This window comes from Lithobates pipiens, unplaced genomic scaffold (genome assembly GCF_037356315.1).
Source record: "Lithobates pipiens isolate NorthernLeopardFrog02 unplaced genomic scaffold, aLitPip1_a1.2 Scaffold_28, whole genome shotgun sequence".
NCBI lineage: Eukaryota > Metazoa > Chordata > Amphibia > Anura > Ranidae > Lithobates > Lithobates pipiens.
Genome location: NW_027507789.1, coordinates 65,013,188 through 65,040,377, shown reverse-complemented (window position 1 = coordinate 65,040,377; position 27,190 = coordinate 65,013,188). Strand labels below are relative to the sequence as shown.

Below are 27,190 nucleotides of genomic sequence, written 5' to 3'. Positions count from 1 at the left end.
CCTTCAAGAAAGGCTTAGAGCTTATAAATGCCATAACCATGATTGAGTTCCCAGCCCAGTTCTCACTTGTCAATGCAGATCTTCTCCACTTGTGGAACCAAGACCTGTAGCAGCCGCATAATTGTCTGAAGAGGTAGTTTCACCTTCCAGGACAAGACCTGTTGGCATTTACAAAACAGAAATGCTGAGCTTCACATATACTAAACATTAAATAAATACCAAAAATGCAAGAAAGCTCTATAATATATATATAGCTATAGATATAGAGAGAGAGATAATTTTTTTTTTTAATATTACACACACACACACACGAGACACAATTTTATTTCCAAAATTTTGATGATTTGAGCAAATGTAATACTTTTACCATGTTAAAAGCCACCTCCAACTTATGCAAAAAAAAATACATTTACATTTTTTTTTTTTTTGCAACCGAGACTGCAAAGCATTGCTCATAGGTGCAATGCTGGTCTCCTGCCTATATTTCAAGACTGAACAGTTCATTATAATTTGAAGGTCCTATTCAAAAGCATTGTTTTAACATCTCAGTGATGGGTCAATAGGAAGGATTATGAGACAGGAAGGATCTGGCCAGTGCCAGGAACCATGGAAGCTAGTCTCTGGTTGGATTACACATTGATGTGGCTCATTGCTGGACATCTAAGCTAAAATACAGAGAACAGGAGATTTCTGCATTTTTGGGTGGCAATTTATATTTCTAGGACCACAGGTTTGTCAAATTCGAGCCGGGGACCTGCAATGGTGAGAAGAATCAGTTGTGGGAAGACAGCACAGGTGCTAGTTATACAAGGATAGTTATACAGGGACTGCAATTTATATGGCAGGCATCTGCCGTTTTTTTTTACCTAGCACCCTCAATTTATAGCCTGGAACTCATTTATAATGTGCCTGTGTATTTTCTGTTTAAGTCTTACTTAATACAAGAATTGAATCCATGGGAACAAGTTTCATCAAAAGGAATTGCTTTTTTGGAGTGACAAAGGTGACATTTTCAAATGGTTCCAAGAGAAAGTTGCTATACAATGAGGGCTGACAATTTGGCTGGGGTAATACTTGAACAAGGAGCAGACTAAAGCAAGCAGGGATTGAAGATGGAACTGGGTTAACATCTTCAGAATTAGACTTGATAGATTATTGGGTATATTGTCAATCTTACAAAAGATTTGGTATTAATGTATTTCATATATTTATGTACAATTTAAAGTTTGTCTGCATAAAATAAGAAAAAAAATATAACATGCATTATCTCTCTCAACTTCATGTAGGTAGTAGACAACATAGCCTCTGATGCAGAGAATTCCTTACCTTTGCACTAGCCCTACTTTAACCTAAATTTGAGACAAGCCCCATTTTTAAAACAACCTTTGGTAAAGACAGCCTGCGTTCAGGATTACCTCTGTACGCATGCAGAGATTTACGCAGCTATTGGCGTAGACCTACATGCAGGCTTTCCTGCTTATGGGGCGACTGTACACAGTACCTGCTTGGAAATAAGCTAAAAAAACTTTATGTAAGGCCACAGAAAGCCAGGTGAAAATGCCTAAGGTATATCTTATCTGCAATTACTAAACACCGAAAATAAACTTTTGAGCAAAATACTAGCAACCACTAGGAGGTGGGCAGGGCAGACCTTACTATGTGTTAAACCACTGCTGCTAAAGAAATTACCAAACCCCCCCGGGAATCTGTAACATGCATATTCCAATTTTTATAGAACCTGCAACATCCCACAGTTCAGTGAGAGAACAGAGCAACCTCTGGACACCCACCCTACAATGCCTTTTAGGACCAGCAACTCTAAATACGGAAGGAAATCAGCAGAAGAACAACAAGTGGGAAGCACTGATGAAGTCTAAAATTAAAAGGTTAGCTCCCTGTGTCAATGCTAGTGACAACATTACTTTCTGCCATGCATAGTCTTTGCCCGCCTATATATTGTTTATTTCAATTAGGACTCACCCACTCTGTAGATGGATTCCACTGAGATGAGGAGCTTGATAGCCGCCTTCTCGGCAGGTTTTGTGTACCATCCTGCAAAATAAATGTAAAATGTAGCCATAGGGAGGACACTTGCCCTTCAAAGCATGTGACCTTAAAAAAATAAAAATAAAAACATGGAATCCCAGAAATATGAAGGCTGCCATTGTTGAACTTCTCCATTAAATGCAAATTTTCTGACCAATTCTAGCATTTGACACAGTAGTTCTAGGTCACAACAAGCATGGGTGTAGCATAAGGGGTTGCAGGGGTCACAATCGCAGCCCTGCCTCTAGCTCCATGGGGCCCCTGCAACTTCCTTGTCATATTATATCCTCCACAAAATGTAGCTTCGATCTGCCCTAGGGCCCCACAGCCACGCTCCAGTACTGGGCTTCTACTTTGCCTTCCACAATCCACATCCCTCTGTTCGCATGGCTGGGGAGAAGCTGTGAGCCATTTCCTGAATGGAGAGGAGCATGAGGTGAGAACAGCCCAGGATGGGGGAAGTGTCTGTGCTGTGTGCTGGCAACATGGAATGGTAATTGAGCTCAGCAAGGCAAGAGGAGGAGAGTGCCGTCCTGTAGCCACAATGGGACCGATGTCACTGGTGAGGTATGACACTGCTACTCAGTATCTCCTAGTCACCAGCTGGGATTCTCTATACCCCCCCCCAGGGATGTCTACTTACCCCTCTTCCCTGACAACTGGTGAAAATACACACACCTCCGGGAGGTGACCTTCCCCCAATACTGACAGAGAAACCTTCAGAAATTGGCAAAACAAATCCCTTAATACCTCCTCAGGGGGCCCCAGATTTTGTTGGACATGGCTTTGCCCTCTCTAAGCTACACCCCCTGACCACCCCCTCCCTCCACCCGCATTCTATGCCTGTCTGCTGAGCTCCTTTCCCATTACAGCATTCTTTACTGTTCCTCCTCCGCAGGGCTGAAATCACATTATTTTACAACACAGCCACTCAGCCATGATCCGTACATGGCGAGTCTGCCTACTGCAACTATACTGCCATTCCGACCAGAGAATTTCACAGGTCAGAAGGGCAACATAAAAGCCAGATACACCTTGTGAAGACTGATAGACTGTGTGTAAAGGAATGTGGTTTCAGCCCTGTGTAGTGTAAAGCGGAACTCTGAGAACTCAAAACTGTTATGTCACTTTGAGAATCTTGGCGTGTGGTGGATGTATCTGCACGCACATCGGAAGTAGTGAAGGGGGCCCAGGTCAACTTTTGCATCGGGGCCCACAAGTTTCAAGCTACGCCTCTGACAACAAGTATGCAAATGAGTTATTAGGACTTAACTCTGACCTCACTTGCCAATCCTCTGGGTTACTAAATGCAGCATGTCAGACAGGTAGTTAGCATTTTCATAAATAAAAGCAGGGGGGAGCAGAGGAGAGAGAAATTTGGCAGCTTCAGCAGGGACTGGCTGACTTTCATCTATCTATATCTATATATATATCTATATATCTATATATGTGCAGGCAGGTTGACTTCTGCACAATCAGCCTATTGGGGTCTTCCCGAATGCGCTTTAGATATCACACTGCAGATATACACTATGGAGCCTACAAGCCTGCCATCACACAGGCTCTATTTCTGCAGGTAAGAGATGGTGGCTGTCCACTATGTGAAATTAACATTAGTATATAAGAGGGAGAGAGAGAAAATGAATTATGCATAAACAAAAAAGACTTTTCTGTAATATGAAGCAACATCCACACACCCCAGTCTGAGACTCTGTGTCACTCAGGGGACGGGATGGTCCACTCTCTCCAGGTGATGATGGTACTTCAGGGTCAACAACTCGTAGTGTGCCATCCTCTGATACCTGGGCTTTCTCTGTAAGCTTTTCTATACCTAGTGAGTAAAGAAGAAAGAAAAATGTATGTATACACACACGCACATACATACGTAACTGATGGCATGTTTGAAGGTGAAATGAAGCATAAACAAAAATTTCCAACAACATCCCCTATATTAAAGCTTCCGATATGTAGGATACAAGTAAAATGTTATTGGAAATACCAAGCAGATTACTTCTGTTGTATATTATGTACTTAACCTATTGTCAAATACTCTTTTGTATGTTCAATAAAATCTTTTTGACAAGGAAATACCAAGCAGAACATATTGCGACAAACCTAGTGCTCCTCCTGTGCAATGTTGGCCAGCCCACTAGAAATCTGCTTTTTTACAGCACTTCTTGTTTATTTCCATGCAGTTCTTTTCACAGGATTCTGAAATCACTTCACTGAAACCAACCTAGAGTTTCACAGACTCAGATTTAAAGGAAGATGTGCCAATCTGAACTGTATTTCTCTGGACTTTATCAGTCATGAGCAGACCCGATTAGCAGGTTTATGCTGGCCATACACAGCTTTCTATTTGAATCAGCTGAAATTCAGGCATAGAGTGGCCCTGTAGGCACCAAACAGCTTGACAAACTTTGATCTAAAAAATTGACGAAGCTGGGTGGTAAACGCCGATTGGTTGCAGTCACTTTTCAGAAATTTTGACAGTCATGGAAGCAGCAGCTGTCAGAATACAATAGCTGGCAGGGCAAATTCCTCCATCCATGTGGTTTATAGTGGATAGGGGAACATCTATGCATTTGGGCTGAACAAGTGAAATCTTAATATGTATGGTAGGCCTCGGTGTGCCAGAAATTGTCCAGGAACGCTTCAATAAGTACCCTCCATAAGTCATCATCCTGCATCTGCTTCTTTGCAAAACAAATTACGATGTGAGAAAAGACTTAAAAAGGAAGGGGATTTTCTTTCCCCTTTCTGAAAGGTCTTCCTTAAGACTGACCTGTATTGGTACATTACTTGTCTTGAGCGCTCACTGCACATGCATGCAAAATGAACATCCCAGAGTGGGCACTATTGAGCTCAGTGGGAGCAGGAAGAGGGCATGGTGCAGATATGCATTGTGAACAGCCCAGAGAACATGCTAGGGGGTGCAATATTGTAATGTTCAGCCTTTCCTGCAAACAGCGAAATGAAGGGGGGATGAGAAGCCAGCGTTTTTTTTGTGGGAACGCCCCCCCCCCATCCAACTGCATGTGTAATAGAAGGATGAGCACCATCTAATACAGGAGGAGCACTACCATTTACAGGATATTGAATTGCATAAGTGGATATTTGAAAAATCTTGCTGAAGGTGAACTTACACTTTAAATAGAATGTATTAATTTTTGACCGGAGATTACATTTACTGTGTATAATTTAGGGCTGAATTTTTTATTTTTTTTTTATTTTTCATAAATTGCATAGCAATGTGCCCAATGAAAATGGCGTGTAACTGCATGTAGATTTGGGGTAAAGAGCAGGAGCATAATGGAGACTTGTACAGGACTCAATAGATCCCAGTGGCACAGACACCTCAGGTATCAAGCAGCATAGCCAGGGGACAACTGAAAAGCCAAGCTTGGAGGAGAAAAAAATGCATTTGAATTTTGTTATTTTTATCTGATTTAAGAAAAGAATGACTTTAATGCCACTTTAAAGATAAGCTCCAATCATTTCTGTTTAATAAAAAAGTCAGCAGCTACAAAAAGTGAAGCTGCTGCCTTTCAATAAACACACACGAACCTGTCCCCCAGGATCCAGCAATGTGCTCACCCCATCGCTTCTCTCCCCAGTGCTGGCATTTCAACTGTGGGCACCCGGCAGGTCCCAGATGACTGCAGGGAGGGAGAGGAGGTGATCCAAGCAGAAGTGGGTGCAGGTACCTGCTTTCCCCCCGAAAAAAAAAAAAAAATGCCAAAAGTGACGAGGGTGGGGAGGTGTACTTAAAGCAGAACTTCCCTTTTAGGTGGAGCTCCGCTTTAAGTTTTGAAAATGAAAGCTAAAAGCTGATTTGTTACCATGCACAGCTGCTCAAGTTTCTGCCTACTCCCGTTTTAGTAAATTCCCCTCACTGTATTTGTTATTCCTAATTGTAATACAGACAACATACACAACACATTATACTTTTCCGTTAATGCTTACCAGGTGTGGCTATGAGACTTGCTTTAAGAGTGCCAGGCTCTGCTGGGACAGCGGGGCGCGAGCCTTCCATTGATGCTCCCTCTTGAGAGTTTGTGCGCAATATTGGCTCGGCTGGTTTTTTTTTGCGTTGCAGTGCTCGCTGTATGGATGGAGGATCTGAAGGCAGGTTTGCCAACTGGTGAAATACAGTGCGCTTTCGAATAATGGCATAAACTAAACTAGAATTACCTACACATGAAAAAAGATAGGGAAATTGGCAGACATTAAAAGAATCCTTACAATTGTATCATGATAAATATATGCGACAGGAAAAACAAAGTGTGAAAAAAGAAAGAGTAAACTGACTCACCATCAAACTGGTACTGAATAATATTATTGAAAACCTCAAGCAGGAAGAAGACGAGATGATGATTCTGTGGAGATGAGAAGAGGAACCAAGGACTGGAGAAAGCTTCAAGAAGATGTAGAAGCTTGTTGGCAGCCACCATGGAGAGGGATTTCAAGTATGGAGATACTGCAAGCAGAAAAAAGAAAAAAGTAAAAAAAGAAGGCAGTAGACATAAACCTTACACAGCTATATACAGTTGTGCTCAAAGGTTTGCATACCCTAGCAGAAATCCATAATTTTTCAATATTGATGCCAAAATTCAGGATTATGCCAAAAAACTGTCTTATTTAAGGCTAGTGATCATATGAAGCCATAACACACTTTAAAAAAATAAAAACACACACGCCACAACCTGCACACAATATGTTTTACTTCCTGTTACAAAAAACATATCCAATAAAAAAAATAAAAAAAATCGAATTTCTTCATACACTTAGGCCAAAATGTATTCTGCTGCATATCTTTGGTTAAAAAAAAATAATAATAATAAAAACCCCAATAAGTGTACATTGATAGTTTATAGATGCTATAACTTTCATGCAAACAAATGAGATGCATACTGGAACTTTTATTTATTTTTTTGGAAAAAGACGGTGTGGTTGTTTCAAAGGAGCACAATACAATCAAACAAAAACGAGCTGCATGGTCGAGTTGCCAGAAAGAATCCTTTACTGCACCAATGCCATAAAAAAAGCCTGGTTACAATATGCCCGACAACACCTTAACACACCTCACAGCTTCTGGCACATTATAATGTGGAGTGACGAGACCAATTAAAGAGTTTTATGGTCACAACCATAAGCACTATGTTTGGAGAGGGGTCAACAGTGACAAGAATACCATCTCCACTGTGAAGCACTGATGTTTTGGGGGTGTGCGAGTGGATTTGCACAGAGCAGCCCGGATCCTCTTCTGTGATCCTGGCCCCTCCCTCCTGTTTAGTGCCCCCACAGCAAGCAGCTTTCTGTGGGGGCACCCGAGCCGAGTCACAGCTCCCAGTGTCCATTCGGGCACGGAGCCTCGACCCAGCCCATCCCCTCTCTCCTCTGATTGGCTAGCTGACTGATTGAGAGCAGTGGCAGCCAATGGCGCTGCTGCTGTGTCTCAGCCAATCAGGAGGGAGAATATCAGATGGCTGAGACAATCGTGGACATCGCTGGACAGAAAGGGACCTCGGGTAAGTGTTAGGGGGGCTGCTGCACACAGAAGGCTTATCATAATGTATAGAATGTATCAAGATACTTGATCCCTTTAACCTCCTTTGCGCATATGCCAATGCACCAAGAAATGCTGGATAGCGCCACCATGTGGGCAAATAACACTATGCAGGAAAGAAAGATCAACCCTCAAAACCAAGACAAAAGTCTTGTTCCCAGTAACTAAATCTTGTACCATTCACTATGATGGTAAGCAGACAGTCATACAGAGGCTGCAGTCGCTGGTGTCCACTGGTGATGATCTTGTGGAAAACCTGGAGAGGAAGAAAGACAAAGAAAAAAAATTGCAATAAAGTTGTAATATGTTATAAGTCAGCTGCAATTACAGTCAAAGGCCAGTAACAAGTGAATGACTGGTTCCCAATTATTTGTACCTGCGTTATGTATTTAAGAAAAAAAAAAACTCTGGAAGTTTCTACAAAGGGTGCCATTTCTGGACTTGATAATGCAAGTGCAAGCCTCATTGGTGCCATGGATCTTTGTTTCAATACATATAGTGATGTACTGACCACAAACAGAAACGTGCACATTAGGTTACCCAACACTCCATATGCACATGCTTATTCAAAATCAGTGAAACAAATATAAAAAGGAGCTAGCCCTGGAACTTGTCCCTAAAGTCAGCAATGTCAGCTCCCATATTTTATCCATATGGCCCTAATAAATATCTAGCATTTAGGTGCCTTACTTCTACTCGACACTGCTGGCAGGTCTGAGTCATACAAAAGGTATAGAGCTTCCCATGTATCCCTGCCAGTGTGCATACGATGTGGTGGCCCCCTTTAGCCAATAATGGTATGGTACATATACTGTAGAAGTGTATGGGAGGAAGTAAAGACCAGTTAGGGGGTGACATTTTCATAACTTCTATCCTTACTCACCTAGTGAGACAAGCACTGGGCAGACCAGATACTTAAAACATTTAATATATTATAGTTGCATGCATTTACAGCTTGGCCATGCAAACATACAATTTTCTGTTTTGGATTATACCTTTTTTGGCCAAATTATTTTTAAAACAGAATCTATAATCTAATAGGCTATATTAAACGTCAAGGACTGTTTATTAGGCATGCTGTTGACCACCATGTTTAGCAAATAATAATTGGCATAGTAGATGCCAATTCCTCGTTTTGAATTCAGTAAAATGTTACATAGTCACTTTACATTGAAAAAGACAAAGCAGAAAAGGGATAAACACAAAACACTACAGCACATAGTAATAAAAAGGAAGCAAATTTACATGAATCCAGTAAAATAATTCTATAGAAAAAGAACTGTCATTTAGTTGCATCATTTATCCTGCAATGGCAGTTTACATTGGTTACACAATTTTGTAGCTCTAAGGCATATGCCATTAAGGTGTAGGAACTTTTACATGGAAATGCAAGAGTGATAATACTAAGGGAGATAGATATACACACAGTTAGTTCCATATATATTTGGACATGGAAACAATTTTAGTTTTTTCCAGGTATTTACCAAAACACATATTCAGACAATAGAGATATCTCTATCTCTATACACACACACACACACGTAGTTTTTTTTTTTTTTTTCAAAATCCCAGGAAGCGCCATATTACCCCATCCTTTGCTTTAGAGATATACTGTCAGCACAGATTGACAAACGCAGCAAAGTTGATTGGACTTCGCTTCACAGTACAGATGGACAACAATTCAAAACACACTGCAAAAGCAATCTTTTGAACGAAAATAAGTGGAATGTTTTGCAATGGCCGAGACAATCACCTGATTTCAACCCAATTGAGCATGCATTTCACTTGCCAAAGGCAAAACTAAAAGGCAGAAAGTCCCACAAACAACTAAAGACAGCTGTAGTTAGAGCCTGGCAAAGCATCAGAAAGGAGGAAACCCAGTCTTTAGTAATGTCCATGGGTTCCAGACTTCAGGCAGTCATTGCCAGTAAAGGATTCTCAACAACAGATTAAAAAAATTAACATTTATGATTATTTGATCCCTGGAAAATATGGGGGGGGGGGGGGGGACTGTGTATAAAAGTGGTTGCAGTTTCTAAAATTTGTACTTGATATTTATGTTCAGCCACTTGAATTAATGCTGAAACTCTGCACTTCAAATTCGTATGGATTGTTTTGTTTACATTTTATTCTGGTGGCATACAGAGACAAAAAGTATGAAAGTTGTGCCCGTGTCCAAATCAATCCATCTATACATCACACACACACACTATACACCCAGGCGGGACTTTGAGAAATGCGGGAAACTGACGCCCAAGATTTTTTTTTTTTTCCCCAGCGGTTATGCGAGTCAACCAGAGGCGGACTGGGCCACGGACCGCTCTGCTGCCCTGTAAAAAAGGCCGGCCTGCTGCCCTCAACAGGTATACTTCTAGTTTCCGGGTGCTAACACCAGCTGTTAAACACCCGAGTACCCATGAAGAGCTCAGGTGTGTGCTGCCAGGGGCGGGGTACCCACAAGGTGAGCAATGAAAGACCCCTTTCCCATCGGTTCCGCCAGCAGCCGATATTCGGGCGCATCTTTCTATTGGGTGGAACTGGGGGAGGGGGTACGACAAGCCTCACGCCCGGCCCACCTTCTTCTGCTTTGGGGCATGTGTGAGGTTAGGCACTGAAGACTGTTGGAGCACTGGGAAAACAGAGAGGTTATATAAAGTAAATACAAAGGGTGTCCATAATTTTTTCTAGTAGTGGCTGGTGATCTGCTGGATGGTCAAGTGTTGCATAACCTGTCAGCTCAAAAATTACTATACAGCCGTAGTCTGCCCCTATACTACCCTAGGCTGCCCCTAGGAAATTAAAATGTCATAATTTTGCATATAGAAAAGGGTGCTGTTGCATGTAAATCTGATTTCCCGATTAAATATAATTTAAGTTTTAATTATGATATAAAATAATGGGATGTGGTCGCTTTTGGTGGGCATGATTTTTTTTTTGAGTGGGGGGGGCGGGCGGCAGAATTAATTCTTAGACCCAAGCAGCAAAATGTCTTGGGCCAGCCCTGTACATACATACACACACACACATATATATTGCATCACTATTCATACATCATGAATAGGGAATAAATTGAATATTCTAAGGCTATATCCTCTGCAGTTCATATGTGTGAATGGGGAAAATACTGCATTAGGCATCTGGGTCTGATGAATAACCTTTTCTCTTTTCTGTGGATGGCAGCATGCGTGTGCCTCACTTATCTGGGGAAGAGATGGCACCAGGCTGCACTATGAGAAGAAGGTAAGCTGACGGAGGCAATGATTTGATACTGACTTGGTGCCAGATACCACAACATACCAGGAGGTCTAGTGGAGTCCATGCCACGATGGGTCAGCCCTGTTTTGGCACCTATTCAACCTTAGGTGGGTGGTCATAATGTTATAATGGATCACTGTATGGTAGGGCACACCTTGTATTTAGGTCTATACACATTCATGATGATGTCAAGGGCGTGGAACACTCTCCCCTCAAATGGTTGCTACGTGCAATGCATGGTAACTAAATGGTAAACTGATTTCACAACCATAATTTTGTGCCTTTGATCAAGTACAGTAAAACGCAATGTAAATATTTGCTTGAAGTGAACACACCAGGAACATTGCTTGCAATGGTTTGCCAACTTCACATAAAGATAATGCAAAATTTGAGTCCTTAAAACTTACACTTGCCACTTGTCTGCTGTAGAATAATAAATACAGCATTGCTTTACCTCATAGTGTAAATTAACTTTACAGAACTGAACTTGGAGCCAACACTATACAAAAACTCACCACAATGAGCAGGTCTGCATGTGTTCCAGTAAACACCGGGATATCCAATGGGACTCTGACAGAGTATGGTTTGTTCAAGCGAACACCAAAATTCCTCTCACCACTAAGCAGCAAAAGTATAAACACTCCGATATGCATAAGACCAACACGGGCTGTATGTATGTAAAGATATGAATGGAAAATTTAGTTAGACCAAGGCCATGATATACAGAGAACATAAGATTATAGAAACAATGGTACTGCGATACATTTCCCATCATCTGCAGGACATATGTATGCTCTTCCCGATTTGTGTTAAGTTTCCTCCATTGTCCCATTTTCCTCTTAAAAAATGGCCCCAGTGTGTGTTATTTAGACCAGTGGTTCTTCTCCACAGGGAAATGGCCCACTCTGCCAGGCTGCAGCCTCCCCAAGGCTCCCAAGCCAGTTAAAGATCCATAACCTCCCATAGTACTGCCCAGACTGGTGCAGAGCCTTCAGCCATCCATAGTGCCCCCTAACCTGGAACAAAGACCCATAGTGCTCTCCAAACTCCAAGAGTGTTCTCCAGCCCCCTCCAGAAACCTCATCACCTACAGAGCCACCTAGTCTGCTGCAGAGTACCCTAACCAATTCCATAACCCACATCCTCCAACAGCAACACCCAGCTCCATCCAGCATTTCAATACAGGCATACCCATAATTTTATTGTGGGAGCATAAGCCTTACATTTTTTGCTGTTGCGGCAAGAGAGATTTGGGAAAAGTTTCAGGCCCTGGTCTCAAACAGGCCAATTTAAACTATAATGTGAATGGTTTATGTACTCCATAAAGTCCTATAGAATTTGTAGTGAATAAAAGATGGCTAAGGAATAAGCTGGCCATACACTATTAGATTTCGTACATTCAGCCAGTGGGCTGAATGAAAGAAGTCACACAGCTCCCTCCAGCCACCAAACAGCACAGATGGACAAATCCACCCCCTGCTGGACTTCATATTCTGATAGCCACTAGTGCAGGTTGTCAGAATACCCAAGCCGAATGGCTGCAGGCATTGTTCAGCCAACAATTTTCAGACTGACTCCTTTGATAGACTTCTATCAAGAAAGCTTCTTTTGTAGAGCTGGCAGGGCTTCCTACTGTTAAACTTTTGGCCAACTCCTCTGAATCAGCCAAAATTCCAACAGTGTACAGCCAGCTTTAGACTAATAAGGAAAAGGTGAGAGGAGTTGAAAAGTGAAGACAGAGGTGGGAAGTGCAGTCTCACACTGATCCGCTCGTGCATCGTTCAGGTAGTATAGAATTGGAACCAGTATATCCAGGACATCACTGCTCTTCAGAACAAAGAACAGGAACTTCTGTAGGAGTGAGAGACAGCAATGGTGAGAAAAGAAGCAACAAGCCCATAAGACACACCACCCAGATCGTGCAGGAGACTTGTCCACTGACTGCACAGACAGAAGAGAACAGATAACATTCTGACCTTGTTGAAGTCACATAATTTCCAGAACAGGACCAGTAATTCTTGGTGGAACTGGATCTTCTTAGTGGAGTTTGGCAGGTATGTCTGAGTAAGGGGGTTCAGGAGTAGACGGGCCAGGCCCTTCAAGATGAACTGAAAATCCTGAAATTAGATAATGTATGTATTCATCAAGTTACCACGCTAGTAAAGTTTGCAAACAAAAGCTAAACAGCATATTCTCTGAGGAAGCAAGATTAGTCTTTCCTTAGTCAGACACCATCACAACCTTAAAATTATTAACCACTTAAGGACCGAGCCTCTTTCTGAGATTTGTTGTTTACACATTAACATTTTTTTTTTGCTAGAAAATGACTTAGAACCCCCAAACACACTTTTTTTTTTTATAACACCCTAAAGAATAAAATCGCGGTCGCTGCAATAATTTCTGTCACACCATATTTGCGCAGCAGTCTTACAAGTGCACTTTTTTTGGAAAGAATAGATTTTTTATTCAAAAAAGTGTAAGACAACAGTAAAGTTAGCCCAATTTTTTTTTATATGGTGAAAGATAACGTTACACTGAGTAAATTTATACCCAACATGTCACACTTCAAAATTGTGCCCGCTCGTGGAATGATGACAAACACATTTACCCTTTTATTCTCATTCATTTTAACTTTTATTTTTACATGGTTTTAAAAAAAAATGTGTCACTCTTATTCCTATTACAAAGGAATGTAAACATCCCTTATAGTAAAAAAAAAAAGCATGACAGGACGAAGACGAAGACCTCAGCTCTCATATTTACACTTTAAAAAAAAAAGCAATAAAAAATAAAAATAAATAAATAGATGTTTTGACGTAGTTTCTGCCCTGCAATGATATGGAGACGGGTGGGGGCCATCTTTCCCTCACTCATCTCCATGTCAGGCCACAAAAAGGATGCGATTGCCTCCGGTAAGCGGCAGAGGGCATCGGATCGCGGCGAGACGGGGGCCCCCCCTCTTCTGCCGCCGATAAAAGTGATCCTGTGGCGAATCCGCTGCAGAGACCCCTTATCTTAAACCGGACCGCTCATTGAAGAGGATACCGGGGTTATGGCAGCAGCTAACGATATCTTCCTTCAAAGTACCGATGTATAACGATGGTGGGTGGTCGTTATACGTGGGTACTTAAGTGGTTAAAGGCTTAACTTCACCTTAAAGAAATAAAAAAATTAAAAAGTGCATTTATTATTTCTCCATACAGGAACCTGCAAAGCATTGCAGCCACATTCAGTGGATCATGGGTGCATTGTCAGGCTCCTGCAGACTCGTTCCGCTTTCTGCCTGTAACTGAGTCAATTAGCCAGCCAGGTTGGTTTCCTCCCACACTCCAAAGACATGCATGTAGGTTAATTGGCTTTTGTCCAAAATTGGCCCTAGTATATGAATGGGGACCTTGGATTGTGGGCTCCTTGAGGGTAGGGACCGATGTGAGTGTGCAATGTACAGGGATCGGGACAATTGTAGACACTCACTCAGGTTGAACTGGATGGACTGGTGTCTTTATTCAACCTATGTAACTATGGAATATGAATTACTGTTTTGCATTAACCGTCAGCGCCAAGATACTTTGTTTATAAAGAGGTTGTCGACTATAGATCGAAATTCCTATTGGAAGAGACTGATCAGAAAAGAAAGAGTTAGCACGTATAGCTGCCATTAGACAGTTGTTCCTGGAACAAATATCTCCAGTGGAAGATTTCCCCTCCTTTTCAGTGACAATTGGTAAAATTTTACATTTCTCATAACTCTCTGTTCCACCGACAGTGGTCACTAGGATCTGCAGAGGATGAATCTCACCAACAAGGATACAGACATCAAAAATTATAAAATGTATACATCTATCTATATCTATAGATATACACATACATACATACACACTTGCCTGTAAAATACTTTTCTTTTGAGGTACATCACAGGACACAGAGACTCAGTAATTACTGGTGGGTTATAGGGTATCACTAGGCGATTGGATACTGGCACACCCTAGACAGGAAGTTCAATCCCCCATATAACCCCCTCCCCCTACTGGAGGTACCTCAGTTTTGTAGCAAAGCAATATAAGTGTATTAGAAGAGGAGAGGGACCTCTGTGTCCCGTGATGTACTTCAAAAGAAAAGGATTTTACAGGTAAGCTGTTATAAAAATCCTATTTTCTTTCTCATACATGACGGGACACAGACTCAGTAATTACTGGTGGGATGTCCCAGAGCAATGCTATCTGAAGGGAGGGGAACCACACAACATAGGGTGTACTCAGACCTGAGGACCCTGTACCGCTACCCAAAGGCGATGTCCTCATGCCTTCTCACATCCACCTGATAAAATTTGGTGAATGTATGGATTGATGACCAGGTTGGGGCCTTGCAGATTTGAGCCATGGAGGCCTGGTGATGCACCGCCCACGAAGCACTAATAGCCTTAGTGGAGTGCGCCTTGATCTGAAAAGGCATAAGCTTGAACAATTACTTGAAGAAATCATTTAGCAATGGTAGATTTTGATGCTGCCTGTCCTCTTAGGACCCTCTGGCAATATGAACAAGACATCCGTTTTGCGAACCTGACCCGTCGCTTCCAGATAGGCTTTGACTGCTCTCACTACATCCAAAGAATGTAGTGACTTCTCTTTTCCGTAGAACAGGAATTTGGAAAAAAAGGAAGGCAGAACAATATCTTGGTTTAGATGAAAACCTGAGACCACCTTCGGTAGAAAACTGGGATGAGGGTGTAACATCACTATCCTTGTGCATTATCATATACGGTTCTTTACAAGAGAGAGGGCCCCTAATTCTGATACTCTTCTGGCAGAAGAAATGGCCACCAGAAAAATGTATTTCCTTGTCAACAGAACTATCTGATGTATCGGTTCAAAAGGCTGCTTCTGTAAAGCAGACAGAACCAAATTCAAATCCCAGGGGTTCAGAGGCACCCTAACTGGAGGATTAAGGTGCGTTACTCCTTGTATAAAGCTTCAGACCAAAGAATGTGAAGTGGACGTTGAAACAGAACCGATAAGGCAGAGACTTGGCCCTTGATGGTACTCAAGGCCAGTTTCAGCTCTAACCCATTTTGCAGAAATTCGAGGATTCTGCCTATGACATGACATATTACTTTCTACTTTGAAAACGCAGGAACTTTTGATGAGCAGGGAAAATAGGTACATGCAGGTACGCATCCTTGATGTCTATTGATGCCAGAAGTTCTCCTTGTAGGATGGAGACTACCGATCGGATCGATTCAATGCGAAAGGACCATATCTCTAGAAATCGGTTTAGATCTTAGAGATCTAGAATGGGTCCGACATCTCCGTTTGGCTTCAGTACCGTGAAAAGGTTTGAATAAAACCCCATTCCCTGCTCTTGCATGGGAACTACCATGATAACTTTTTGCGACAATAGTCGCTCCAACGCTAGAAGGCGAGACTTCTTTTTCTCTGGGTACATTTGATCTGAAGAAACGAGGAGAAGGGAATTCTCAGAATTCTAGTTTGTAACCTAGAGTTATTGTGGCGAACACCCATTTGTCCCAAAATTCCTCCTGCCAGAGCCCTGAGAACTTTAGTAGTCTTCCCCCACTCGAGTGAGCAGGGGGGCGCCCCTTCATAAGGAGGTCTTAGCGTTTTGTCTTGAAGACCTTCTCCCCAGGACTTCTTTTGTCCCTGGGGTTGACTCTGAGTTTTAACCTTAGAGCCTGACGGAGGAGGCAGTCGTGACTGCCTGGAGGCTGATGCCCCTGGCACTGGAGAAAGCGCCCATTTAAAAAGGAGGAATGTTTACTCCAATCCTTGGCTGGTAAAAGGGTGCTTTTCCCACTAGAGATCCTTTGGATATTTATTTGTCCAAGTCCTCTCCAAACAGTTTTGCACCATGGAAGGGAAATCCCGCCAGGAGTTTCTTACATGGTGATTAAGCGGACCAATTTTTCAGCCACAAGATTCTACGCATGTGTACCAATCCAAGAGTAAGGCGAGAGGTCTGAAGGATAGAATCTCTGATAGCATCAACAGCAAAACACAGAGCCGCTGGAAGGTTAGCTAACCCCCGGGCTTGCTGTTCAGGTAAGGCTTTAAGCACCTGTTTAACATGGTCTCTCAAATATTGACAGACTCCAATTGCTGCCACTGCAGGTTGTGCTACTGAACCTGCCAAGGAGAAAAAACATTTAATAGGAATTCCATTTTCTTATCAATTGGATCCCTAAGCATCTGAGCGTTGTCAACAGGACAAGTCAGGCTTTTGTTTACGGAGGAAATGGCGGCATCAACTGCCGGTATACCCCACATCTTAGTAAATTTTTCCTCCAGAGGATAAAGTGTAGAAAACATTTTAGGAGGAAAAAAAAAAAATGTTTATCTGGGTGATCACACTCAGAATAGATACGCCTTTCCAGCAAACCATGAACAGGAAAGGCATGTGCAGCTTGAGGACGTTTCAGTGAACCCAGAGAAGAAGTGGGTTCTTTAACTGATACAGGTAAGGGTAACTTAAACGTGGAACGGACCAATCTAGCAAGAATTTGCACCAACATTTTCTCATCCTGAGACGCTGAAGAGGGCCCTTCTCCACTAGATTCCTCATAAGTGGAATCATTAGTTTCCTCCCGATCCTCTGGGATTCCTCCCCCCCCCCCCCCCCCCCCCCCCCCCATCAACACAGGATTGTCTTGACAGGGGAATCCTTCCTGCAGAGCCAATGTGGGAAGCCATCCCCGCCAGGAGAAGACAGTGATTATTGCAAGTGGCTAGAACAGCCATTTAACAGAATAATCACTTGTAAAATATGGCAGGCTAGTTGTACCCAAGTTGATGGATCAATCCATCAACTTAGGTAAATTCAGTCTGCCTGAACATGGTTCGAATCTTGGCCGGTTCCTGCTGAACTGGCTGAGATTCGAACATTCTATGGCCGGCTTAAGTTACATTCCTTTTGCGGACATGGTTTTTAATTTTTGCTAAACTTAAGTCTTTATACTATTCATGTTGTGTCTTTCTCTACATGGGAGTGGAAGGAAGGAGGAAGAAGGACAAGTTAGACCCTTTTTCACAGAAGAAATAGCAGCATCCACTGCTGCCAAACTCCACTTTTTATGCCGCATACACACGATCGGCAATTCCGCCAGCAAAAAAGATTGAGAGCAGGTTCTCCATTTTTTGATCGGAAAAAGTTCTGATCGTCTGGAGCAATTCCTTTGCGCAAAATTCCTATGCATGCTTGGAAACATTTCAACGCATGCGCAGAAGCATGGAACTTAATTTTCTCGGCTCGTCCCAGTGTTGCATGTCACTGCGTTCTTGATGGTCGAAAGTTCAGAGAACTTGTAAGACCCTGTGTATGCAAGCCAAGCTTGAGCGGAATTCCATCAGAAAAACCATCCAAGATCTTTCTGACGGAAATTCCGCTCGTGTGTACAGGGCATTAGTGAAATTTTCCATGGGATAAAGAGGAGAAAATCTCCCAGGAGGAACAAAATACCTATCTGGGTGATCCCAATCTGCATATATTAGTTGCTCCAGCAGTGGTTGTAAAGGGAAAGCATGTGGGCCCTGTGAAGGCCTCAAAGAACAAAAGGGGGCCTCGGTCACCTCCACTGGGGGCAACTTGTATGCAAAATTTAGCAATTCTGTAAGGGATTGGACTAGCAGTTTTTGGGATTGCGAGGCTGAGAAGGGCTCCTCTGAGATTGAATCCTCAGAAGAGGCACCTCAATGTTATCTGCCCATTCCTGTTCCAATACTGGAAGGTCAGGAGGGGGAGAAGGAACCTGTTGCGACTGGGAGCCAGAAGCGATCGTGTTGGCTATTTTTCCCTCCCAACCAGCTAATGGTGAAGCCAAATCGTCCTTGGTGACGTATGCAGAGGCTGAAATGTTGGATGCCTGACAGCCTCAATGTCTCAGACTGGCCTGTCAGGGGAGGATAGTACTGTGAAAGCATAACTAGGTTCCTCAGATCCTGACAGTGGTACCCTTGCACTCCTCCCTGCTGTACTCACCCCACCTTTCCTTCAGGAAGACACAAAATGCAGAGGTACTCAATATGCATACACTGCCTAGCTGTAGTCCAGCAAAAAAAAATGCTGCAATCACTGCTCAGCCTAATGCCTAGTAGGCAGGTCTTTAAATGCCTGTATCCACACCTATACAGTGCTTACATGCCCCAGTATGCTCTGTGTCCCTCCGTCAGCCACTAGACTCTTCAGAGTCACAAACTTTATAGCCATGAGCCTGTGCCTGAGCCGTGTGCTACGTGCACTCTCACCCTCCATGTGCATGCCGGCTGCACCTAAGCCACGCCCCCTGCATCCTACGGTGGCCTTTTAACTAGAGCTGACTCCCACACGCATGTAGGATGAGGTGGTCCTGTTATCGGGATAGCTCGGGGGGTGAGAGAGTGGCTGTCGGGCCGCTCCGCTCAGGAGGCAGGTGGTCCCAGGACCTTTCGGAGGACAACTGACAGACCAGGATGAGGGGCAATGCTGTCTCCAAAGGAGTGCTGCCAGACACAGAAAAATTAAGGAGAGCTGGAAAGCATGACAAGTAAACACCAGGTATGTTACAATACACCCTCTAGTAGTAAAAAAAAACAAAAACAAAACAGTCGCTACTCAGAAGTCCCTTAAATTGAATCATATGCGTTTCTTTCCCCAGGCTTTTTTTTTTTCCTACTGCTGCTGGAATACACAGCAAGACCCAATCTTCACCCATCACGGCAGGCCAGGTCTCAAAAAACGGACCTTCAAGGATCAGGTGCCCCTTGCATACTGGGGTCTATACCCTTGGACCTGTACAGCACCCTGCCAGGACAACCTTTGGTTTAGTCATGTATCCAAGAGCCTGGATTCCCAGGGTCCAGCCCTCCAGAGAGGAGCATTACAGGCAAAAACCTTGCTTCTTCTGAGGCTCGGGTACCATCCATCTTGCCCTTTTTTGCCAACTTTAATGGATCCAACTGCATAGTCCCATGATCCTGCCAAGGATTTCTCCAATGGGGCTGTCCTTATTATAGTACTTCAATCCACCATGACCTTCACCTTGAGACATTGGCAAAAAAAAAAAACCAAGGTACTTCCTGTATGGGAGGGGTTATATTTAGAGGGAGACTTCCTGTCTTTTGGGTGTGCCAGTGTCCATTCACCTATAGGTGGAGTATAACCCACATAGTAATTACTATGGCTGCTCTTTTCCCCCGTGATGTACAAGACAGACATATATATATATATATATATTTGGCACTGGAGATCACAACACTGAAGCTTAATGGTGGTGTGAAGTGCCACACTTTTTTCAGTAATGACTTGTATATTAGGCGTTTTACACAAAAATTGTGGCACTTGAAGCACTTATTCATAACTGCACAAACACTTTGAAGTTATAGCACTTTTTTTTTACATGTGGAGAATAAGAACACATTATAATTGTTCTCGTAAATCCTTGTCATATTGTTGGAAATATTGTTGAAAATATTGTGTAGCTTTACATGCTGTGTTTATATGCACTATAAATAAAAAAGTGAAAAATATGCAGGTGTAGCTATCAAACCATTATTTATTTGTTTCAAACTAGCGCAGCTTCTCATGTTTTCCTTTATTCTAATCAGTGTGCACTAAGTGGGAAGCACATTTCAAGCAGCATTACATCCGTAGTGCAGGTAACATTGTTGTGTAAATTTCTCTCTATTGCAATTACATCAGGCAGCTGTTTCAGCTCCTAGCATTTGTTTGGCTTGTGGGAGCCAATTAGTTACTTACAGGAAACCTACACAAAAAAAAAAAAAAAAAAAAAAAAATGGCTGTCATGCGGAATCAATGGGTTTAATATTAAACCAGAACAAATATGCTAATCTGGTTTCTGAAATCCCGTTTTATGTTTTTTTTTACCCTAATTTTTGGCGTTTTAGAACCCCATCCAGGACTATTGTTTTCAGACAGAGCAAATATTCAATGGCAACACAGAAATACAAAATACTTGAAGGCCCCTCTCACACTTGGGCGGTGCAGGTGTCAGCGGTAAAGCGGCGCAATTTTTAACGCCGTTTTAGCAGTGGTATGCGGCCACTAGCGGGGTGGTTTTAACCCCCGCTATCAGCCGAAAAAGGGTTAAAACCGCCCGCAAAGTGTCGCTGCAGCGGCGGTATAGCCGCGCTGTCCCATTTCAATGTGTAGGAGCAGTGAATACACTGCTCCAAAGATGCAGCTAGCAGGATTTTTTTCACTGTCCTGCCAGCACACTGCTCCAGTGAAAGGGGCTGTTTTTTTTCAGGCGCTATTTTTAGCGCTGTAGCACCTGAAAACCGCCTTAGTGTGAAAGGGGCCTAATAGATTAGATACATGTAATTCCCGTCTGATGAAAGTGCTGTCAGAGGGACAGAAAATCTTAACAGTTCGGGGAAGGGTTAGAACCCCTGTAAGGTTCCCCTTCTCTCCAGAATTCTAACACAAAAAACAAACAAAAACACACATTTGCTCTTCTGGATATACACTTCCCCTCTGATTTTCTGATCTGCTTGCTCTTAATCAGTGGCTGAGACTTAGACAGCCAAGAGCCAAGTAATCATTTGCCGAATGGCGTTAAAAAAATAAAGGCAAACCTTATGTAGCACCCTGGTCCTAAACAGGGCTGCTAATAAATCTAACTGTGCTAGGTGGTAGTTAGCCTGGTTAATTTAGAGTCCGGTCCACTGATTTCTGTCCTAAGTCAGAGTTTAATTGGTAGTCTCTCTCTTCTGTCAATAGGTGGCACTGTTGCCTTTGGCATTAGGATGATGGATTACAGTGATTTCAGGTGATGAGTAAATAAGTTCTCAGCCAATCAGCAGGAGTTTCTTTTGGCTGCTGTGCATGCTGGGATAGGCTATTTATTCGGGAGGAGTCAGGTGATTGGGGTTTTTCCCCGCACGGGGCTGGAGCCCCGGTGGGTGGGTGGGTGTGTCAAGCAACTCCTGGTTGCTAGGCCTGAAGCCTGAGACCTAAGCAGGAGTCATACTTGCTGCTAGGTCTACGCAAGGCCTATACAGTAGTTCAAGGTTCTGCAAAAAGGAGAAGCAGCAAAGGTTAAGCCTGAAGCAGAACAGTGTGCGTTAGAGGCTTAGCCCTCGGGGAGCCTGATTGTTGCCGAAAGTAAAGGAGAAGCAGTTGCTACAAAGGGACAACCACTCCCATTACCAGAGGCAAGTTTGGAAGGGATGAAGTTCTGAAGGAGTACCAGAGCAGAAGCTTCACTAGCCAGGGACGGTAAAGTAAGTGGGAAAGCTTCAGTGGACACTCATCGAGGAATGCAGCGGATAGCTGTGAGTAAAGCTTGCAGGAGTACGGCGGGTAGCTGTAAGTAAAGCTTGAAGATAAGTTCAGCGGTTAGCGGTGGGTGAAGCTCGAGGGATCCAGCATGTTTCATAGTTTCATAGTTGGTAAGGTTGAATAAAGACACCAGTCCATCCAGTTCAACCTGAGTGAGTGTCTACAATTGTCCCTATCCCTGTACATTGCACACTCACATCGGTCCCTACCCTCAAGAAGCCCACAATCCAAGGTCCCCATTCTTATACTAGGGTCAATTTTGAACAGAAGCCAATTAACCTACCTGCATGTCTTTGGAGTGTGGGAGGAAACCGGAGTACCCAGAGGAAACCCATGCAGGCACAGGGAGAACATGCAAACTCCAGGCAGGTAGTGTCATGGTTGGGATTTGAACCAGCGACCCTTCTTACTGCTAGGTGAGAGTGCTAACCACTACACCACTGTGCTGCCCTTATAAATATATATATATATATATTTAGTACATGTAGTTGAGAGTCCAAGAAGTTAACTAATAGATGGCGAGCTGAGCTTGAGGATCTACAGTGGGATACTGTGCGAGAAGTTGCTATAGGAGACAGCAGTTGCTACAAGATACAGATTGCTGCATTCAGCTTAAAGGCCTTTTATCTGTATTGCCGTCTGCCTAGTACTATTTTTGTCTACGGAGTTTGCCTAATTGCTATTGAATTTAGCTAAGGGTGTCCTAAGCCCTCACTCTCTCTCCCACCGTTCCTTTACCTTGCACAACACCAACTATGCCTAGTAACCTGCACCCTGAAGAGGAATGTCAGTTCTCCCGGGCTCTGGGGGTCACCATCAGGCCCTTGGGAGACTGCAAAACTTAGTTTGCCCATCTGAAAAACACATTATACAATGAACGCATTATTGGTTCTGAGGACTTCTATAACATGGTGCCTTAGGTATTGTCAATAGAACATTACACCGTTCTCTTCTTAACCATTTCACGCCCGCGCTATAGCCAAAAGATGGCTACAGCACGGACGCCATCTGCTGGGATGGCGTCCCTGGATGTCCTCCTATTTACTTCCCCTCTGCGCGCCGCCACGCATCAGGGAAGTTCTGTGCTGGCCGTGTCCCTTGGACACAGCCAGTCACAGATCGCTGTAAACGGCCAATCACAGCGGCCGTTTACAGCGCGATCGGCGTGTCCAATGGGAGATGATCTCATATGTAAACATATGAGGTCCTCTCTCATCGCCGGCTCTCCCTCCTCACACAGACAGCGTGTGAGGAGGGAGAGATGAAAAAAATAAAAAAACAAAAATAAAGTGCATATCTGTCCCCACTGCCACGTGTCATCAGTGCCACATATTAGTGCCATCTGTTATCAGTGTCACGTGTCATCAATGCCACGTATCATCAGTGCCATGTATAAGTGCCATCTGTCAGTGCCATCTGTCAGTGCCATCTGTCATCGTGCCACTGTTATCGTGCTCCAGGGCCTTCAAAAGTGTAATAGGTAGTCAACAAGTTAGATGTGCAATTTATGCTCCTAGAACACATGATGGCGCTCCCTGCACGTTGGGCCTCTCTAAGTGGCCAGGCTGTGGAAAAGTCCCACACATGTGGGATCGTAATACTCAGGAGTAGCAGCAGAATTTATTTTGGGGCATTATTTGTGGTATACACATGCCAAGTGAGAGAAATAACCTATTACAATGACAATTTTGTGTAAAAAAAAAAATAAAAAATCTTAATTTTGCAAAGAATTGTGGGAAAAAATTACAACATAAAAAACCTCACCATGCCTCTTACTAAAGACCTTGGAATGTCTACTTTCAAAAAAGGGGTCAGGCCGCGTACACACGCGGGGACTGTTCGCCCAACTTTGTCCGTCAAACAGTTTCGGCAAACAGTCCGCTCAAAATTAGCATGGACGGACATGGCCACACACGACGAACGAACAGTTTGCTGAAACCGTACGCGATGACGTGAACGGCACGTACGACGGGACGAAAAATACGACGTCCTATACACTGCATTATAACTTTCGGCGTGTAAATCCTTTCTGAGCATGCGCGGAACTTAGTTTGACGAACAAGCCTACACACGAGGGGACTGTTAGCTGAAACAAAGTTTCAGCGGACAGTTTTTCGGAATTTCCGAAAAACCTTGTTCAGCGGACTGTTCGCTGAAACTGTCCGCTGAAAGCCCACACACGAGCGGACTGTCCGCCGAAACACTGTTCAGCGGACAAAGTTGGGCGAACAGTCCCCGCGTGTGTACGCGGCCTCATTTGTACTTTCCTGGCTTGTTCGGGTCGCAAGAAATTATATAGGCCACCAGTACATCAGGTGTGATCAATTTTGTATAATTTTCACCACAGCTTGTAGACTCTAACTTTCACAAAGACCAAATATCCACTAATTTGGGTTATTTTTACCAAAAGATATGTAGCAGTATAAATTGTGGTCAAAATTTATGAATAAAAATTAATAATTTGCAAAATTTTATCACAGGAACAAAGAAAAATGCTTTTTTTTTTTTCTAAATTTTTGGTCTTTTTTAATTTATAGCGCAAAAAATAAAAAAGCCAGGAGGTGATCAAATACCACCAAAAGAAAGCTCTATTTGTGTGAAAAAAAAAGAAGGACAAAAAATTCATTTGGGTACCGTGTTGCATGACTGCATGAGTAATTGTCAAAGTGTGAGCACCGAAAGCTGAAAATTGGTCTGGGCAGGAGGGGGGTTTAAGTGCCCAGTGGTCAAGTGGTTAAGCCTGCCATACACTAGTGGATTTTTTCATAGCAAAAAAATCCGGCAACTCGATTGCTTCTTCTTAAATCTTTATTGAGCACTAACAGCAGTGTGAACATCTGGATTTTTTCATACGAACATTTGTATGAAAAATGCTCATCGGTACATTTAATGACTTGACAAATGTATTTTGCAAGTACGTCAAATTTTGTTTGCCTTTAATATTGGATTTTAAAATTTTCAAAAATAACAAAAAAAAAAATTACGAAAAGCACATTCACAGTTAGAAGTTTTTTTTTTATGAACAAAGGCCATCCTGTTTCTTCAAATCTTGTCACTGTGGTTGGAATTCAATGTCAATTTGACCCCACTAACAATTCGAAAATTGAACGAATATTACCGGCATTTTTTTACGATTTAATTCTTCTTGTGTATGGCCAGCTTTAGCTAGATGCACAGTATGCATGCTCAGAGTCAGAAATCTGCTAACAGCATAATTCTACATTTCCTTACCTCCTCTCTATGGATCCGAGACAGATAATTCACAAAAAGATTGTCCGGTACGGAGCTCTTAAAACATGGAAATGAAGAAGAGTTAGAATCTTTTGTTAGAGCAGCACTGCTCAGATTAATAAAAACTTTAGCGTAATGTGACCTACCTCACCCTCGTCCATTGCGGTGCTTGTGGTGGTTCCATCCGTGCTTGGCCCAGAGGAGGTAGATGAATCAGAGTCCAGTGTTACAATAAGAAGCTGGGCAGAGATCTCAACCAGTGGCTCACGCGAGTCCCAGAACAGGAGATGATTGTAAGGAATCCCATATCCAACAGGATCATAAGCACACACAATATTCAACAGAGACGTGAAGAGCGGCAGAGCATGCCTGTATATAATAAAATGGTAACACAGCAACATGAACACTCCAGTACTAATTACTGAACACAAGAATTATGATAAAAATTACTGAAAGACACATGCATGTTTAAAAGGTCAAGCCCAAACCTCTTCAGTATCTAGTTAACTTGGAGCATCTCCATAGCACGTGGATCAAGTCACCTGGGCTAGTATCACAACTAGGACAGTTAGAAGTATCCGGATACCCCCACCTTTACAGTGGTGATATACCCTATGCACAAATGAAGGTCCGAGTTACTTTTGTGAAGGAGATGGGATACATTAGTTAGAAGGGTCAGTGCTAAGCTCCATGTTCTTCCATGACAAGATCTACATCTTTACAAGGTAACTGTTTTGGTGCCATGAATGGACATTAAGGAAGCATACTGTATATGAGTTATAAGGCCGCTAGATTGTGATGCTTTTCTGATGTTGAATCACACTGTAACTTTATCCAGATTAAGGGTATAGGAGTAGTTTTGTGTGGCCAGTGCACGTCGTAGCTGCAAGCATTGAAAATAAATAATAAAGGTCTGCTTGCTTGTTGTGAACTAAAGGATTTCAAAGTATTGGAAGAAGATATTTGATGTAGGAATGCAATTCGCTAAAATGCACATTATTCTAAATAGGGGTTTATGAATTAAGACACTTGTATTGCAGGTTGGATTTTGCAGTTAACCTAATGTTTAGAATTGGGAACAGCCATCCCCTCTACATCCTTCGTAATTGTAGTTTTGAAAGTTTAATCCTCTGATGGATCTTTTCCAGATTAATTTGAGATGTATTCATTTATACCATTTTTGGATGACCCATATAGGAGGAGAGTTGTGGAGCCCAAATCATTTTAATCAGGTTTGATCTGCCTACTACCAATAGGGGAAATCTGCACCAGCACACACAATTTCCTTTGTGTAGCAGAGGTACAAGGTTGGACTCCAAAAATTCCTAAATACCCAAGGTGATTGAAAAGCAGTTTTACTTACCCAGTCCTCCACTTCTAGAGCAGCCGATGCTCTACTCTGCTGCCCCATGCTCTGACAGTGTACTATCCCCCTGTGTCCTCCCATCCAATGGGCTATGGGATCTTCATTGGTCTTTATGGCATCAGAAGGCATCAGACTGCTGGAGCATAGGGGAGAAGAGGCTACAGGGACTGGTCCTACAACCTGGAGGAGCCTGCAGGAGCAGAGGAACGGGAAATACATTTTTTGCGGTCCCCTAAACCTAAATGGGCATTTAACCTTTGCAGTGAGGGGGCTAGCACCTGAGCTAATCTAAGTCAGATAACTGATGGTTCCCAAAGTCTGCAGAGGTTACAGAGCATTCACAATCATAGAAGATCATACAGGTCTACTAGGTGATCTTATTTCAACAGGTACCCCTAGTATACATCTTTTGGGGTACCTATGGACAATGCTCC

General features: G+C 42.9%; 1 protein-coding gene across 1 annotated transcript in view; it reads right to left on the bottom strand.

Annotated features, from left to right (window-relative positions):
* Positions 1–27,190, bottom strand: part of HID1 (HID1 domain containing) — an 81,666-nt gene that overhangs the window by 5,269 nt on the left and 49,207 nt on the right. Inside the window, exons 7-17 of the mRNA XM_077459334.1 lie at positions 25,537–25,759; positions 25,391–25,447; positions 12,847–12,987; positions 12,631–12,721; positions 11,386–11,537; positions 7,793–7,871; positions 6,362–6,526; positions 6,013–6,240; positions 3,744–3,877; positions 1,981–2,052; positions 67–158 (exon numbers count right to left, since the gene is read on the bottom strand). Coding sequence (XP_077315460.1) covers positions 67–158; positions 1,981–2,052; positions 3,744–3,877; positions 6,013–6,240; positions 6,362–6,526; positions 7,793–7,871; positions 11,386–11,537; positions 12,631–12,721; positions 12,847–12,987; positions 25,391–25,447; positions 25,537–25,759 — 1,434 coding nt within the window. The remainder of the gene's footprint in view (positions 1–66; positions 159–1,980; positions 2,053–3,743; positions 3,878–6,012; positions 6,241–6,361; positions 6,527–7,792; positions 7,872–11,385; positions 11,538–12,630; positions 12,722–12,846; positions 12,988–25,390; positions 25,448–25,536; positions 25,760–27,190) is intronic.